Here is a 19,288-nt window from a genome sequence, read left to right on the forward strand (position 1 = left end):
TGTTGTATCCACTAATTTGGGTATCTAAACTGTCATCTCTAATCCCCTCACTGACATATGCATCACTTTGAAATAAAATAAATGGAAAAATAAAATGATATTCTATTATTTGTTACTTCATAGTTATCAAGTTTGTTGGGAAACTATGAAAACCCTATGTAGTTCATTCTCTTCAACTGCATAAACATATACAATGTGCTGATACATATATCATTAGCTTGCCAATCAGAATTTATGGTAGAAATTTAAGCTTTTCCAAAATTGCTATAAGTTCCAAATACTCATGCCTTGGAGATACTTTCTATCCCTTAGCTACCACCATATCTCTTTCACCACAATACCTCAAAAGATATGGCATACGCGAGACCTTCAACTGTGAAGGAGTTCTGGTCCAGAAGAGAAAATGAGAGAAAGAAACAGTAGCACTGAGAAAATTAGTAACATTCAGGTGGCATAAGACATGATATCCTCAACCTGCATACTTACACACACACACAAACACACATACATACATTTTTATTTATTAGTATTATATATATGTGGATAAGTGTGTGCATGCTATGGTACATGTGGGGCAGGCATAGAATACCATTCAGTTCCCGCCTTCCGTGTTAGGTTTTGAAGATACAATTCAGATTTTCAAGTGTGCATAACAAGTGCTCTTACCCCTTGAGCCATCTCACTGGTCCCACTGCCTAAATTCTTAAGTGTTTAGTGCAAAAAAGTCATGCTCAGTCCTTCTGTGTTAGTTAGGTCTATTTCCACAGTACAAAGCAGACTAATTGGGACATAGATAATACAGTTCCAAAAATCAGAACCCTTAAACAAAAGCAAGCAGATGCTTAGAACAGATGAGTCATTCAATCAAAATTTCTTTAGGTTAAAAACAATATAGATGCTACCATGCTACCAAACAATATCCACTAAGCACATATATTTACAAGCAGACTTCATCTTTGTCCCATTGTGAGTTTTTAAGTGTACATGTGAATCCAGAAGAATAGTTATTCAATGCAATTTTTTCCTTTTGTCTCATGAGCACAAATCTAAAGTTTCTTTTTGTGTCAGTAGATTGAAAGTTCACTGGGGAGAAGAACTATGCTCTTTTCCACTGTATCATTGGGCCCTAGGGGAGTATTAACATAATGCAGATGCTCAATAAAGAGCTTTTGAAATAATATAGAAACTAATAAATCAACATTTATTTTTCCTGATTTCAATATAAACAGCTATCCAAACCATAAAACTCCAAAGCATGATTTATATAGTGATCATGAGGGATTCCCCATATTCTTCAATGGACTCTTCATGATAAATAATCCAACTCACGATCTCTATCATGAACCCTGCTTAGTCTTATAACATGGATGTGTGTTTTCATATCCAGGAAGAAAAGCAGCACGAGGCAGACAGGGAAGTGCTGGGAATCATTAAAATAAAAGCCCAGAGATAAACAAAATGATTCTACCAAGGGACAAAGTTCTTACTTAGTCCTGTTGTATCTTGTGATGCTTTATTCAGTTGATATCCCTTGTAAGTCTGCACTTTTCTGAGGAGAAATAGGGTAGAGGTGGATCTGGGGGAATGAGGATGTGGTGGGGGATAGGAACAAAAGTGGAGGAAGGGAAATTTGTGGTTGGGATGTATTGTATGAAAGAATTTTTTAAAGAGTATAAAACAATTACAAAGAAAAGGAAATCTGAAAGCTCAAACCTTTAAGTGCTCTGAACATAAACAACACAGGTATAATTCTTTTTTTAAGGAGTAGAAACACCAAGAAAACACTGAGACCAAACAAAATTCCTCCAGATGCAAGAATTAGATACAATTTCAGGTAATCTGTGTAGCTAAGGCTCTAATAGAAAGGCTGCTGGCTGAAAACAGAAGGGGGTCTCAGAAAGCTACATCAACATTAAGAAATAATTCTAAGAAAGGGAGCAAGAATAAGGATGCCTCATGGTCTATGAAGAACAAGTGGAAGCCAGAAAATAGAGAGGGGTGCTTAGAAAAAAAAGATGCCTTAAGGGAAGATATAGGCAAAATGAAATTGAAGGAGTAGAATAGTAGGGGTAGAAAGGCTGAAACAATGAGAGCATGGGAATATCAAAGAGATCACATGGTGAAAGGAGGGGTAACCCAAGGGAAGAGTCATAAAAAAACACACAAAGTCTACTGTCTCACAACACAATGAAAATATAATGGAAGAGAGTAGATTCATGTGATGTAAATGATCTGTGGGAAATACTAAAGGTTAAAATATTAAGCATGGATAAGAGGTGGGAAATGGAGGAGGAGGAGACAGCTTGGGAATTAGTCAAAACTAAGGATGTGTACAGAAGACTTATGGAAACCCATTAGTTAGCAAGAAAATTTCAGCATAGAACTTAAAAAATTAGTTTTTCTGGATGTACCTTGCACAGGTAGACCATGTGGCTCCCAAAAGACATGAGTTATGAAATACAAATTACAGTGCAAAGTGTAGAGGTTTTCCTTACAAGTTATTGGGCAGGGAGGCCCTAGAAGCACCCAAAATAACATACACTATTGCAATTGCTTACCATAACTGGATGGTCAGACTCCAAAATTGAAGACACCGCATACTTTAACTATAGGACATAGAGAAATCAATTGCAAACCAAACAGGATACTTCCTCACTGCTAAACAACTTTCATAGTACAGGAGATGCTATGTAGAATTCAAGCAGAGTAAGAACATGAATAATTTCACCCAGCACTGAACCCTACATGCTATAATAACAATCTCCAAGCCAAGATGTGTCTACTGATGCAACAGTGGCATGAAGGTTGTTGGGCAAGGAGCCACTTTGCTTTCTGATTAGATATGAGGCATGTTCTATAAGTCCATGTCTGGGCTTTGACCCTGGAGGGGTTACAGGTGTGGCTGCTGTGTCACATGTGCCTTAGTAAGTGGCATAAGGGAGATAGGCTACATCTATGCTCAGTGTTCTGACCTATAAACATCTGAATGATTAGTAGACTAACATTTCATAAAATAGCAAGCCTGAGATGGCCACCAATCTGATGCCAGGCAGGCTCATATAGGCTCCCAGGACTTGAGCATGCCAGAGACTAGAGGAATTCTGCCTGGGCCTGAGGGCTTTGGGCAGTGGTGATCCCAAGATAGACAACTCTCACAAAAGGCCACTCTGTCAGGACAGGGGAGAAGCAAGCCAAGGCAACCACCAGACAGGTGCCATGGGGCCTAGACAGGAAGCTAACCTGAGATGATGACCAGTCTGGCACCTTGGTGGACAGAACTTGCCTGAGATGCCCCCTGTCCTGTGCCATAATGCAGGAGAGGGGCAGACCACTCCTGAGATGATCCCAGACACTCAGAGTCCCTAGGCAACACCAAGATGGGCAAGTAAATGGTGGAGAAATGGAAGATAAAAAGAAATAAAAGGATGTGAGCACAATGAAGAGAGATAGAACTGGAGAATTTAAGATAGTGAGGGACAGCCTGATATGAGCCACCAGTAATGTCACCTGGGACCATGATGGGGTCCTGATCTGTACTACCACCAGGGGCCGCATCTGGGCCTGTGGCTCTGAAGCATCTGGGGTCTGTTATCACCAAAGGCTAGGCAGAAATTCCTAGTCCAAGCTGCCACCCAGGAACATGTTGATATTTGAGGGGTGTGTAGACCTGGCCCCAGCCCTCACCTGGAAATCATGGGAGAGATGTCGTTGGAACTATGAGAGTAAAAGAGCTGACCCTGTCTGAGCCAGCTATAGTATTCAAGAGAGCATGCCTACACATTACAAGAGTTTCAGGTGTCCTTCCCTAGGGATATGAGAAAGGAAGATTTGGGCCTACCACTTGTCTCCTGAACAGCGACGTGGACAAGGGAGAAATAACCTCTTTCTCCTTCAACCCTCACTGTGTGCCACTTGAGGCAAGCATAAGACTTTGCCCCGAGATCATGAGAGCAGGAAAGCTGTCCCTGTCCCTCACCAGCTACAACACTCTCGAAAGCAGGCCCTGTACCTCACCAAGGCAGCAGGATAGAACTTGCCCTTAGGATTTGCTAGTGACCTGGTCACAAGGGCATGAGAATGGAAGAGCTGGTGAGATGATCATCTCAGATCCTCCCAAACCCAGATTTTGAGTTGGCCCATACTAACAAGCATCTACTCCATTGATGAACTGCTGGGGTGCATGACGGGACTGGTTCTTCAGATTGAAAACCACATTGGATTGTATTGGATCTCAATGACACAGGACAACCACAGTATCTCCAAGAGTGGTCTCACTGAAGAGGTTCTAGTACTGATAGAGTAGCCAGAGGCCTCATACCAGACACATAAAACATTGCAATCAACATTTTCAAGCAAAGAAATGTGAACAAAAGGGTACATGGTAGGACACGCTGTGACACACTATAGCTTCCACAACAAGATTCTTAGTTTTTTTTTTCTCTGTTCATAGGAGGTTGGAAGGGTGGAGTAAAATATGAGAGGGAGAAGAAAGGAGTGGTAATGGGATACATAATGTGAAATTCACAAAGAACCAATATAAAGTGTTTCTAAAAGTACATGGCTGGGGAGGTCATAGGCTCTATGATAGAACCTACTGTTGCTATTTTGTTAAATGGTCACATTGCCAAATAGACTTTTAAATACCTAGGGTACCTTCAATCTTACTCAGAGAAGATTTTTGGCATTGGGAAGCCATCAATGAAGAGACTAGTAACTGGCTGAAATATAAATAAGAGACTGCAAATACAATAACTATAGCACATTTATCAATGACCCCATCCATCACCAAGACTCCAGAAAAGTCACAGGAGGGGTGCAAATAATTAAAGGAGATGAAGGATGGGGAGAGCTGTGTAAAGCATCTTCAGTGGGTGACATGGTTATTGTACCCTAGAGCACAAACAGTCGTGGTTATCTGGACAAGAGTTATACAAGATCAAGCCAAGCAAAATTCCAGCATAGGTGGAGGAGGCCCCACTCTTTACTGAAGAGACTATTGGCAGTTGGTAGTGCTCTGGGATAAAGAAGGTCTTATACTAAACACATATGAGATGAAAAATGAAACTTAGTGGAATATCACACATACAACAAAGACATGAAATTAAGAAGAGAATGTGTTGTGATACACGGTAAATTGAAAGTGCAATAGGATAGATATAATCATAGACCCATATATGGAATTGTCAATAATAAGACAATGCTAATAAAAATAAATTCTGATCATCTGGCTACAATTTCAAATTCTAGGCATTAAGGCAAAAAGAAAAAGTTAAAATGTTATTTAAATTGCTGCCCACAAGAAGGAGGACAGTGTAGTAATTTGTATCTATGTAAGTTATTCATCAACTTAAAAAAATCCCAATATTTTCTGTGAATTATGAGGATACCAAATTTAGAGTCTCTTTACTATTAGTATTTCTAAAGCTGAGGAAAGTAATCTACAGAATTCAGGGATATGCACTAACATAGAATGTACTATCAACAGAAAGAAACTAAAAACTGTTGTCTAATTAAGCAAAATGAGATAAAGAAAACATGGGACCAAGTTTAGAATTCAAACATATGTGATTATAAAACTCTTCAGTGGTTTCATCAATACATTAAAGATGACAATAAAAACATAATCTCAAAACTGAAGTTCGGTTTATGGAATGCATCCAATTTAGAGACGAGAAGTAAACAATGTCATCTGGCAGTGTTGTGTGTGTACTCACTGTGTTTACGACTGAAGCACAGTTAGCAAAAGGGAGAGGGACCAGCATGAGCAGATCTGCATAAACCATCAAGGAACACTCTATAAAACTGCTGAAAGACAAGCAGTTCGTATATAAGGAGCACAATTAATAAAAGTAGGATATTAGAACAAAGAAGTAATTTCAGGAAGGAATCTAAATTTTAAGCTAGAACAAGGAAGTAGGCGTCAGATATGAAAATGACTTTGGGCTAGGACAGGGAAAGTAGGCTCAGGTATTTTGGTCATCTGATAAGACCTTAGAAACAGTGATCACAGAAGTATTCACGTAATTGGGTTTAATACCTTGCTTGTTCCTTGACTATTTGTGCTTATTGTCTTGCTTGTTCCTTGCCTATCTGTGTATTGCTAGACCCTTAACCTAGAACTGACCTTAATACATGCATGTAATCAAAATGGTGTAAAAGCAAAAAGGAAGAGGAGGGATGGGATGGGGGTTCTAGGGAGGGAAAATGAGGAAAGGGGGTGGCATCTGAAATGTAAATAAATAAAATATCCAATAAAAAAGAATAATAAATTCATATAATTATAAATCATCAATATTTACTGCATAAATATAAAAAGTCAATATAGTCATAAATAATGATTACTAAAATAATTTGTTAATAAACATGCCTCTTAAAAGATAAATAAAAATACAAAATAAATAAAAGTAGGATAAAATTTTAGAATCTCATGTGTAAAATCAAATGGCATTCTATACGTAATAAAAGAAGTTATTTAGATATGTGAATGTCAACACAAACAGAAGTGAAGAACATGTTTATACCACTGAAATGTTTTTAGAGTATGAAAAATTTGAAATCCATTAAAATATATTTCCATAATTAAGTAAAAATAAAACATTTTAAAAAGAGAAAAACAAAATTTGTCACCAGCAGAGGTACCTTGAATGCCTTACTAAATAAAATTTCTCAACCTAAAGGAAGTGTTACCATGAGGGACTTGGAAGGAAATAGGAACACTTTAGATAGCAAATACAATAGCAAATATAAGAATCAATTTAATATTATTTAAAACATAAGACTATCTGTTGGGATTATCATATGTCTATAGACTGTGGATGTAATACATCTGCCCTCTCCAAAAATGTATTAATGCTAAACTATTGTTTAATATTGAACCTGTTTCATAATCTATGGATTTATCTCATGTAAGAATTGAGCATAGTAACAAGGTATCTAAATCATCCTATAAAGGTACTCCCAAAGAAGAAAAGCATAATCTATGACAGGAATGAAAATATTAGAACTAAAAATTAATGTTTTTTTTTTAAATTTTGCTAGCTTGTACATTTTAGATTTGGAGTACATTATATGTTTTTTATAGATTTCTTTTTAAATTTTTATGTATTTCTTTTTATTTTATCTGAGTATACACCTGTGTGAAAACCAGAATGGGTATCAGATCCATTGGGGCTAGAATGGTAGGTGATTGTGAGCAGCGGATGTGGGTACAAGGATGGCAATTCAGGTCCTCTGGAAAAACAAGTACTCTTAACTGCAGAGCCATCTTTCGAGATCCCAGGATTCTACCTCTGAAAAGCCTGTATACATAATGCATTAAATACTATCCAAATTCCTTAATCCATTGAACCTTTTTTGAACTTTTTTATTTTTGAGATTATACTATAATTACATCAATCCCCCCTTTCTTTCCTCCTTCCAATATGCCACTTCTTTAAATTCATGGCCATTTTTCCTATTAATTGTTGTTATATTCATACATGTATATAAATACGTATTTCTAAATATAACTTACTCAGTCTACATAATGCTGTTAGTATGCATGTTTTCATGGGTGATCATTTGGTGTTGGGTGGTCAGTTGGTGTGCTATACCTTGGGAAAGATCATTTCGCCCGCTAGCTGCATTCTTAAGTTGTGTGAAGTTCTTTGTGTATGTTAAAGGCCTCGTAGACTTTTCTTGTCCACTTTGGAATGCCTATGGTTTTTGTACTTGTTCAGATTATGCATAGGCACTCATATTGGTGAGACTTTATAGGTATAGATTCTGACATTTCTAGAAGATGCAAACTCCTTGATCCTTTGACTCTTACCAAATGAAAAAAAATAAATAAATAAATGTGTGTATTCTTTTTGAAGTGATACTGTCATTTCAAAGATGTATTTGAATTTCTGATTGTGATACTACTTTATCCAAATATAATACAGCATGCTTTCAAAACTCAATACTACACTTCGATCTCTGATCCTGAACATTATTGGATTTCAAACGCTGGCTAGAGTGATATTTTATGCCCTAATAGATTTCCAAGCTCATTTCTAGAACTCAAGACATTGGATGCATGATGAAAATCTTATTTTGAAGCACTGGCAAATTATTTCAAAAGTAGTTAATCAAAAATGTCATTAATACTAGTGAGCCAAGAATTTTGAAATGGAGTCAAGATTCTAAGACTATTTTTAACAAATATTTTCAAGGAGTAAATATCTAAAGTCAGAACAGTACTTTTCTTAAAATTACTTCTATGGATTATTCACAACTTAATCTTAATTGTATTTATAAATGATTCACAACTTTTATTAGGCTTTTCAGTCCATTATGCCAGGGGATAACTAGCCTCTTTTGCTTGGGTTTCTTGTAGTATCATCATCTCATTTTAAAATGCAAAGCCCTGCCCTGTATAGCCAGCGGAAGGAAAATGTCAAGATTATATCTACTCTGACTCCAAAAAATTATTTTAATAAATTTATTAACTTTATAGCCCAATCACAGCTTCGCCTTCCTCATCTCCTCCTACCCTCACTTCTTACCTAATATGCCACCATCCTCCTGTCTTCCCTTTCTCCTCAAAAAGGCTCTGAAAAGGAGAAGCTTCCCACAGATATGAACGTGCCTTGGCATACCAAGTTCCAGTAGATCTAGGCTCTTCTATTGTAGCTATACAAGGCAGCCTAGTTAGCGGAAAGGGCTCCAAAGGCTGGAAACAGAGTCAAATACAGCTCCTTCTGATTTAAACCAACTCACATAATGTATTTAAAGGCATCATTTAGAGGTAAACTGAAAAGAAGTAGTGGTATTTTGAAAAGAGACAGAAAGCAACACAGGTTTAAAGTGTCTCAGGATACCTAGCTCAAGATATAGAGTGGAATAAGTATCAGAGTGGGATAAGTATCAGAGTAAATAATACACTCTATAGAGAAAGATGAGCCACTATGTGTGTGAATAAAGCTGGGAGAAACAAACACACATATGAATGAGTCCCCAAGAACATTGAAGAGTAAGGGGAAAGCAGCAAATAAATAATTTACAAGACATCGCAATAAATAAAATCTCAGCAGCCAAGTCAGTCAGTATCAACATCTGCCATGACACAACTTCTAATAACTTCACTGCATTGTAGAAGTAGTTGGTCCTATTTGTGAAACTAGTTCTTTGTTCCAATAAAGTTAGTTTGTCCATAAAAATTATTAACAATTCTAAGCAAAAGTATATTTGCTTCATAGTGAAAATATATGAAATTGTTTCTTGCTTATCACATTAGCATCATTTAGAAATGAGAATACCAGCTGTTTTGAGTATCAATCTATGATAAACTTTAATAAAAATGTGTCATTTAGCTCTTAGATCCATCCTACTCTTAAATTAATTCTGTGAACTTAGTATCATCATTTCTGCTCTTGAAGTTCAGAGAACTAGGATACAAAATAAGATGTTCGTTATAATCCACATGTCTGATGTTTATGTTTATGAAAACTTTAACTATTTGCTTGGCTTAAATGATCTTTATGGTAATATCCATGCCTGGATATTTCATTGTATTTATTAAGGAAAGTATCACCTATTTATTTTTAAAGGAAAGTTTTATTTACACAAGCCAATGTGTTAACTTTTTTCATGTTATATAGAAACAAACTAGTTGAAAATATGTATGGAGTTGAATTTTGCCAATTCTAAAGTAAGGTAATCCCTTAATTACTTAATGTAAATTAAACATACAATGTTGAATGAATGAAATTTTCTAAGTAATGAATAAAGAACTAAATGGAAGTCCAACCCCCAGCGATACCCAAAAAGCTAGGAAGCAGTTCATGGATCTTTCTAGTAATTCTGACTAGAGCTGATGTTTGTCCCACCAAAACTAAAGACATTCAACTATCTAATTTGTGTGGTGTTGACATGTTCAGATTCATTTTCTCCTCTAACATGTCCAAAGAGCTTTTATCATCCCAAATGTTAGTGAAATAGGCATGTTGAGGCACCAGGAATTCAGGCATGAAAAATTTTTGTGCTACATTTAGAATCAGAAGTATTTAAGGGAATAAATAATACATACATTTCATATAAAAATATCAATAAAGATGCTCTGTCTCTGATCAATTACATGGGACAAAATAAGGGTTAAACCAATACAAAAAATATAAAACAAAAGAAAACTAGTATGTTCAAGAATTTAAATTAATCTATTTATTATGAAAATGAGTGTTCCAGAAAAAGTTAAAAATGTAACTGCTATATTTATGTAGGTGTGCTATACTAGTCAGAGATATACTCAAAGGAAATAAATCAAGATCACTGTAGATTCCTAAATATCTCCTTACCAAGGCGTGATCAACAATAGACAGGCTATAAAATGGGCATGAGCACCCAGAAATGGGTGAATTAATTTAAAAATGTGGTCCATATGTACAGTAGACTTTTATTTGGCCATAAAGTATAAAATCATCCCATATTCAGGAGCATGGTTAAAAATGGAGACATCATGTTAAATGAAACAATCATGGATTACTTGACGTAGTGATGGTGTAGAATATGAAATTTATTATGAAATATATTGCATAAATGAAAAAGAAGTTCAAAGCATTTACCAGATATGTTGCCATTGTGATCCCAAAATGGAGGTGAAGCACTCATCAAACCACTTCTTCTTGTCCAACCAGGTAGTAGGGTCTGGTCTTCTGTCATCCTACAGAGTCCATCCTCAAAGTTGCATCTCCTATAACTCCAGCCTAAGGAACAATAGAGGAAATTACTTTTCTCAACTTCCTTTCTCCTTGGTTAAAGAAGCCAGCAGATTCAAAATAAAAAAAGGCTAACAGAACAGTACAATGTTTCCCTGCTCTAATTCTACTAATGCAAACCTTTTTACACACGATGTTCTAATAAATGACCAATGCATAAAACTCTGAGCTCTCAATGGGAAAAAAATATCTTACTGAACCAGGGGATTTAGAATATTCTGTGAATTTGAGTCCCCATTAACTGAGTGATTTGACATAACCCTTCAACACAGGAAGTTTTGCCTTCACTCATAAGATTAGAATAACAACAGTCCTGTATATCTTGTAGGCAGGGCACATTTTGGGTGAAAGGTTTTATGAGTGGGTTGCTGTCCTTATCACTCCACTGGACATCATGCCTGATACAGCTTTATGGGGAGGTGGGGGACATGCAGGAAGGTTAGTAATGGTGACAACCAAAGAGGGTCTTCCTCTTTTCAAAAGAGAAGGAGAAGTTAGAATGGGGAGAAACTTGCATGAGGGGTTAGTTGGAGGAGAGGAAGGGCTGATATTGGGTTATAGAGTGAATAAATAAATAAATAAATAAATATCTACAAAATAGTAAAAAAATATATCAATAGCTCACCTTGTCTCCCTCAAACAACTACTGTGAAGATCTAGTGCCATTATACACACAATGATATTGTACAACCTTGGGGGTCCCATAAAACATAAGGGTGAATATGACATTTACACCTTTATCTGAATATTGATTTGCCTGGACTTGGTGACAGAAGAATTTCAGGTTTCAAAAGAGCAGTCATAAAAGCTTCCCTGATTGAAAATCAACCATCTGTGGGATATATCTTTGGAACTAAGCATATAGTTTCTTGGCTGAATCCCAACATTTATGCTTTTATCATGGCAGAGGCATTTCTGGGCCCCTTCCATTCACATACATCTGATTGAAGAAAGGGTGTGTGTGTGTGTGTGTGTGTGTGTGTGTGTGTGTGTGCTAAAAATGTATAGGCCACTATTCTTTATTTTACTATGCAATGTCAGGAAGTCATATCCTAAGAGTTAAAGTTCTTAAACCCAAATAGCTCCTTCTCAGGTTGTAAGCTTCACACTGATGCCTTTAAATCTTCAAACAGCTTCAACTGGGTTGCAGGCCTTTACAATACCAGAGACTGCTCTTTGCTGGGCACCATTCTTCCCTAGTTGCACTAGCCACAGTGCAAGTACATATGTGTGCAGGTTTTCAGATAATGCCTAACAACCCAGTGACAAAACAACACAATTTTCACTTAATCACTTTCAGATGAAAATATGATTTACTCATAGTTATGTACATGGTGCATTCTCTTGATATCTTTCATGAGGATGAAAATGTGATGTTGAAGCATCTCTTGTACCAATGCTGTGTTTTATTATCTTTGCTCCTAGCTGCCTTATTTTGGAAGACTTGGCTAAAGAGCAGTGTTCTATTCTACTAGAAAGAATCTTCAGTATTTTATACTTAATCATTCCTTGCACAGTTTATATCCTCAGCAGCTTCACTAAACTGACATTTTTTCCATTTAAAAAAAAGAGGAATTTGAGGTGATATCTTCTAGATATTAAGAGACTTTGATAAATTAGAACAGCTACTAAGTGATGGGTCAAGATTGGAAGGCTGTCTTGTTACCTTCAGTTCGTAAACTTCTACTCTGAGGTCTAATTAGTGTACTTCCTGTCCAATTTTTATTAAAGTAACAGGATGAAAGATCACTAATTCTAGCCAACCTAAGGGAACTATCCTTTTATAGACATTTGACACGATTCTATCCAAAAGCAAAATAAATGTATTACTCTATCAGTTGTGCAAAGTTAAGTAATGAAATATTTAGTTTATCTGGTTGTACAAACACTGAATTAAATTAACTATCAGTTGTATAAAGGCACGATGGAGGACTGAGGGCTAATTGACATAGTCACATTATATGTGGACAGCAGACTATAATATATTGGTTTATGAAACTATATGCTAGGGTATTCACAGAACTATAAAAATCACAACATATCCTTGTCATTAAGCAGCAGAAAAATGTGTGCTATCTAATGGACTCTACATGTATTTGCATAAATCTCTATTCATTTTTCAAATTCTATTTTGGTTTCCAACAATTTTTACAATGATCCATAATTAAAAACTTCTTTGATCTCCATATTTTAGTAATCATGTTTATAAATGTGCACACATTCTCACAGAGGTGACAAACATTGGCTTATTACCAGGAGATTACCTTCAATACAATTGTTGAGTTGATGTTCTATTTGCAAAGTTCTTTGTTCTTTTTCGTACAGAGGTAATGATGATTTCTTGGAATGTTAAAACTTGAGAAAAATAGCTAAATAAAACATCTTTTCCCTCTGAATAGTCTCAACAGGGGTTCTTTTTGTTATAAAATGAATCTAATCAGCATGTATTTTCAACTAATTTTGTTTGAAAAAGCAATCATGAGCTACTGGATTATTCAAAGGCATCCAAATTTTTCATAAGTATTCATTTTCCCACCAGTATAGAATTGCACATTTTAAACCATTTTTGTAAATTTCATAAAATTGTGGCTGTTTTGTTTTCTAATTCAATATGTGACTTGGCATTCAAGTCTGAAACTATTTGCTATAATAAAAGCTGGCACTATGAAGCCTGCTGCTAATACAGCTACCATTACATTGTGTGGATTTAATCACATTTGGATAATGTAATGAACAATGAAGTACGTGGGCATTTTGTCGAAATCTTGTTTTTCTTTTCAACTTATGAAATGAATCTTTTTACATTTATTTTTATGACCCAGAAGGCCAGAGCTAAACTAGTAAAAGAGGGAAAGTGCTTCTATATTGTGTTATGTAAGGTTTCTCGAAAACTCTAATTATCTTGTGAAGCAACATCTATGATGCCTCATCTGACCATTAATTTCTGAAGATCTCTCATAGAGTGAATCTTTTACAACATAATAAAAATTATATTGAATTATCAAAGTTGGCTTCAGTCTCATTTCTGAGAAAATAGGAAGCAATAAGTTTTTAATTGTGATAAACAAGGGAGGGAGTCAGAAAACTCAGAATTCTATTTGAAATCAGGAAAGGATAGATCTGGGTAAATCATTATAATATAATGTCCTTGGTTGGGGCACAATGTAAGAAAGATTGACATAAGGTAGAAACATCAGAAGCAAATCACACCTCACAGTTTTCCTAGGCTCAAGTCAGCAAAGCTCAATTTTCTCTTCCTAAAAGTTCTAAGAAACACAATAATAATCTTCAATGAGTTTATATTATGGAAAATGTGGATTACATAAAATTTATCATTTTAAGCATATGAGTCTGTGGTGTTTATTTTTTACCTTGTTATTGAACTAACATTACCATGCATTCTAGAACACTTCCTATATCACCACACTGATATTTTAGACTAGTCAAACTACCAATCATTTCTTATCACCCCAAGTTCCCAGAAGTTCTCAGTCTACTTTCTGTTTCTATGATTTTGACTACTTGGGATATGTGAAGTCATATCAACTGTCCAATGGTACTGAGTTGCTTTCAGCTTTAGGCTGTGGTGAATAATACTGCCATGAACTTAAGAAAACAAATATGTGTTCAATTTCCCATTATTGTTTCTCTTGGCTATATACCCAGAAGTGAAATTCTTGGAGCATGTGGCAATTCTACTTCTATTTTTACTATAAATTTGTATTTATTTTCAATGTGTCTGCAAGAATTTGCATCTCTATAACCAAAGAATATGTTCTAGTTCCTCCAAATTATCACCAATATTTATTTTCTAGACTATTTTGCTTATTGTTTTTATAACCGCTGCCTCAATGAATGTGAGCTAAAATCTCCATCTCAGTGTGGTCTTGAAGTGCATTTCTTTAGTCATCAGTGATTGTGAGGTCAATTTTATTTGCTTGCTGGACATTTGTAGATCTTCTGTGGAGAAACATATATTCAAGTTCTTCACTGATTTTTTTTCTATGAAGTCGACAGTTTGTCTTGGTTTGATTTTGATGTTTGATTTTTTCGCTGTTGAGTTGGAGTTCCGTTTATATCCTTGATACCAATCCTTCATCAGATATATGTTTGTTAAAATTTTCTCCTATTCAATAGATTGCCTTCTCTCAACCTATTGGCAGAATCTTTGACAATTAAATTTTATTTTAGCAAAGTTAAATGTATCCTTTTTGAATGTCCCTTTCACTTTTTCGTGTCACACTAAAGATATACCAGTCAGCAATAAAAAAGCCTTATCTCTGTTTTCTTTCAAGACTGATAAACAAAGCCTTTCTTTAGAGCTTTAATCAGCATGTTTTGAGTTAGCTTTCTGTTTTCACTCATCCAATCAATCAGTAATCCAGTAGTTGTTGACTTTCCCTAGTAGCAATTGATTCTAAGAAGCGCTCTTCAAGGAATAGAATAACCCATATTTCTTGACTGATACAGAAAGTATTTTGATTTTTACAATTTATTTCAAATATTATAGAAGCTGTGTACAGGATGGACATCGTGTAGGTGTGTTAAATTATTTTAGTAGCTTAAAATACTCCCACAAGTCTATTGGCCCCACCAAATTTGCTATTTTTAATTATATGGCTTCTTTTGTTGAGATCATGCTATTTCTGCTGAAGGAAAGAAATTACAATTCTGAGTAGGTTTATTTTCTCTCTGGGAAAGACTTTTATTATACTGCCAATGTTCAAGTATGCTGGGAATAGTTTTTGTTTCAGTGTTCTCAGAGGCCAGAAGCACAACCAATTTTGGACAAATCATACTCAGATATGAAATCCTAATCCATATTTTATATGACTCATCCTTGTCTTTCATATTTCTACTGCCCATTATGAACAAAACAACTCACAACTACGAAGCAATTCTAGCTACCAAAATATATCTAAGAAACTGATGCATAGCCTACAAATGGATGGATCAACACCTAGACATTCAACAATCACCCAGAAGAGAAGTCCTTAAGAGTGCTACATGACATAACGAGAATTTTGTGAAGATTGTTTTCAAAATAACAGATGGGATCTCATAGACACTCTTACAAAAAAAAAAAAAAGAAAATAATTCATTCCAAGTTTAAGTGCACTCTAAGGTTCATTTTTGGAAGCAAGATTCAATTCAACTCCAACAAAAAAAATTGGAATAAACAGATGAACTAGTACAGAAATAATAAAAGTTTCTGTTGAAATATTTATTTAGCTACAATAAAGGACACAAATTAAATAGATAATCACATATCTGTTATTAATTGAAGTCTGTGGTGGTTTGAATGAGACTGACCCCTACAGCTCATATGTTAGAATACTTGATTCTATTGGTCAGAAATATTTTGAAAAGGATTTTGTGAGAGTAGGTGAACCACTGAGGATTCAAAAGTCAATGCCAATTCCAGTCTCTTCTCCTTCCTCTCCCTCTGTCCTCACCTCCACCTTGTACATAGGATGCGAGCTCTTAGCTCCTGCTCCAGCACCATGCTTTTATGCCTGTAACTAGGATCTCAATTAATGTTCATGGAATCAACCTATGGAACTGTAACCAAACCACCAGTTAAATGTTTTCCTTTGTAAATTACCCTGATTAGAGATAGTGTCTTTTCACAACAAATATGGTTGATGTCTTTTCACAAAAAAAAAAAAAAGAAAGAAACTAAGACAAAATTTGGTGCTACTAGCATAGTATAGCATTGTTATGATAGGCCTGATCTTGCTGTTTTATAAAGTGTGTAACACTTTTGTGTTAAATCAGTTGAACACTTTAGATGCGACTTAACAGGAAGTCCTAGAAGATAGGAAAATAGTAGTACAAAGACCAATGTGGACTATAGGGCCACAGCACACCTCAAGAGGTTTAAGACGAGAGCAGTATTAGCAACTTCAGTAGAAACCACTCATATTTTGGTACAAAGTATGCCTGATTTCTTTTTTCTCCAAAAAATCATGAAGGATTTTGGACTAATATCATTGGCAGAGAATATTTCAAGACATCCTAATAATGATGGCATCACATAGTTTTTAGTTATTAGACTCAAATCTTATGCTCAAGAAAATGAGTTTAAGGAAAAGCCTGGTGTTTAGTGCAATAAAGGATGTGCTGTTGTCAGGGCAAGACCCCACCTAGTTAATCCTGCAACCTATAAAAGGAGACTGCCCAAGGGATTTCCTTCACCTTAAAGTAAACTACAAAGGAAAGTTGCGCAAATTCAATTCAATAAAGAATTCGGGTTCTGGACCAAACAAGCAGAACTTGGCAGCATTGGACACATATTGCTGACTTATAGTTATGAAAGATACAAGAGTAGAGGGTTGTTGAATCTTCCTCTATGGTTAAATAAAGCCACTGAGACCAGCAGTGAGACCTGGGAGTCTGTGCATGGAAGACTGGAGGGGTCATGGCATGAATTTGTGAAGGTGAATCCTGAATTTTGTTGGAGACCTCAAGATGTTGGAGATTCCAAAGCTATGGTATGTCTACTGAAGATAACTGCAAAGAGGCAGTGGAACTAAGCCATGAGAGAAGAGGGCCAACAAAGCTTAACCAACAATGAAGAAAATGTGAAGTCCAAAGATCCATTTAAGTTCTTTGACTAAAGTTAAAAGATTTTGAGTTTGCTTGGATGAGTTTTGGTCAGGATTGGTTTAAGTATTTTCTCACTATGTCTCCTTTCCTCCCATATGAAATTGTAGTACATATTCTATGCCATTGCATGTTGGAAGTATGTAGCTTACATTTTTATTTTACATGAGGCTATAAATTAACAGATTGCTTTGAGTCTCAGCAAAGACTTGGAGTTTGGACTTTTAAATAGTCTTGAGACTGTGGAAGACAATGGGGACTTTTGATAATGGGTTAAATACATATACGTGTTAGCAAGTATATGGGGGCCACAGAGTAGAATGTGATGGTTTAGATGAGAATAGCCCTCACAGCCTCATATATTTGAATGCAAAGTACTTAAAGTGTGGAATTTTTAGAAGGATTATGAGGTGTGGCCTACTGGGGATGGGCTATGAGGCTTTAAAGGCCTATAGCAGGCAGGGCTCTCTCTCTCTCTCTCTCTCTCTCTCTCTCTCTCTCTCTCTCTCTCCTGTAAATTACAGCTGAGTTGTAAGTTCTTAGCGACTACTCTAGCACCATGCTTGCCTGCCTGCCACTATACTCCTACCATGTCATCATAGAGTCATCCTCTGAAATTCTAAGCAATCCCTCAATTCAATGTTTGCTTGCATAAGCTGTCTGGGTCATGATGTGTCTATACAGCAATAAAACATTAACGACAACAAACTGATTGTACTATCCACTTATAATTCTTAGATGTTTGTAAGTTTTTAGAATCTATTTACACCAGCTTTTCATCTTCCCTTCTAATTTACCTTAATAGAAGCATCCTACATTTTATGTAATTTATATGTATCCGCTCTGAAATTATTTGAGAGAAAAATAAGGCACATATGAAGAAAAATTGACTTGAATTTTATGTAGAATTATTGATAAAGACAAATTTGTGCACATATTCTAACAGCTATAACTAGTGGGTAATTTTGTATAGAAAATTTGTTATGTTTTATAATATCCTCTGAAGTGTATTGGTATATGAAATTTAAATAGCATTCTAATATACAGAGCTATTACTGTTTAAAACATAATATGAGTCAGAACTCTAGTTTAGGTTTCAAGTTGTCATTATGTGTCCATATATCCAGCTTTCTGAACTTAGATTCTACTTCCTTCACATTAATAATAGGCGCCTAGTGACTAATGATGTTATTCCTCTATGATACTAGCTTTAAAAGTATTACCACTACTAAAATCCAAAGGATGGTGAGATATATTAATTCTGACAGGCACTGATTCTGTGCACTGTAGCAAATAAAAAAGACAGTTAATTTTGTTTTTTATATGGAATTTCAGATTTGGTTTCATGAAATTATTTTTTTTAAGTTTGAATAATATATATAGTTGAATACTAAGTGAACTTTAAGTGTATTCTATGGATATTTTAAATAATTTTAGAGAACCTCTATGAATCTACAAACACTCTGCCATGTAGTGCTGGCACACACCTTTAACCCCACCACTCAGGAGGCATAGGTAGGCAGATCACTGTCAGTTTGTTGCCAGTTTGGTCTACAAAGTGAGTTCCAGGACAGCTACTGCTATTACACAGTGACACTTTGTCTCAAAAAAAAAAATCCAATAATGACGATTACTTGACTATTTTGTATACTATAAGAGTGATTTTTTTTTTGCTTGCCTAGAATATATAGACCTAAATTTGAACTTTCAAATTAAGGAAACGGTTCTTTTTTGTAGCATTCAGTAAAGCCAAATAAGAAATATTTTCATAAAGTGGTTCTCCCAAATCACTCCCTTGCATGTTCCAATGTGCTCCATGGTCATACCTGTGATGGCTGGAGTCATTATAGGCTTATTTCACTGTCACTAAGTCACACTCTCTCTCACACACACACACGCAGAGAGAGAGAGAGAGAGAGAGAGAGAGAGAGAGAGAGAGAGAGAGA

The 19,288-nt window shown here is 35.6% G+C and overlaps 1 protein-coding gene and 1 non-coding gene across 2 annotated transcripts in view; one reads left to right on the plus strand and one right to left on the minus strand.

The window, feature by feature from the left end:
• The window catches only part of Malrd1 (MAM and LDL receptor class A domain containing 1), a 639,509-nt gene that overhangs the window by 606,284 nt on the left and 13,937 nt on the right, over positions 1-19,288 (minus strand). Inside the window, exon 2 of the mRNA XM_028764924.1 lies at positions 10,584-10,724. Within this exon, the coding sequence (XP_028620757.1) occupies positions 10,584-10,724 (141 nt within the window). The remainder of the gene's footprint in view (positions 1-10,583; positions 10,725-19,288) is intronic.
• On the plus strand, positions 2,875-3,006 carry LOC114619105. The gene has a single exon (XR_003711067.1). It is a non-coding gene; the product is annotated as a small nucleolar RNA SNORA17 (small nucleolar RNA).

Source organism: Grammomys surdaster, unplaced genomic scaffold (assembly GCF_004785775.1).
Source record: "Grammomys surdaster isolate TR1022 unplaced genomic scaffold, NIH_TR_1.0 146, whole genome shotgun sequence".
Taxonomy (NCBI): domain Eukaryota; kingdom Metazoa; phylum Chordata; class Mammalia; order Rodentia; family Muridae; genus Grammomys; species Grammomys surdaster.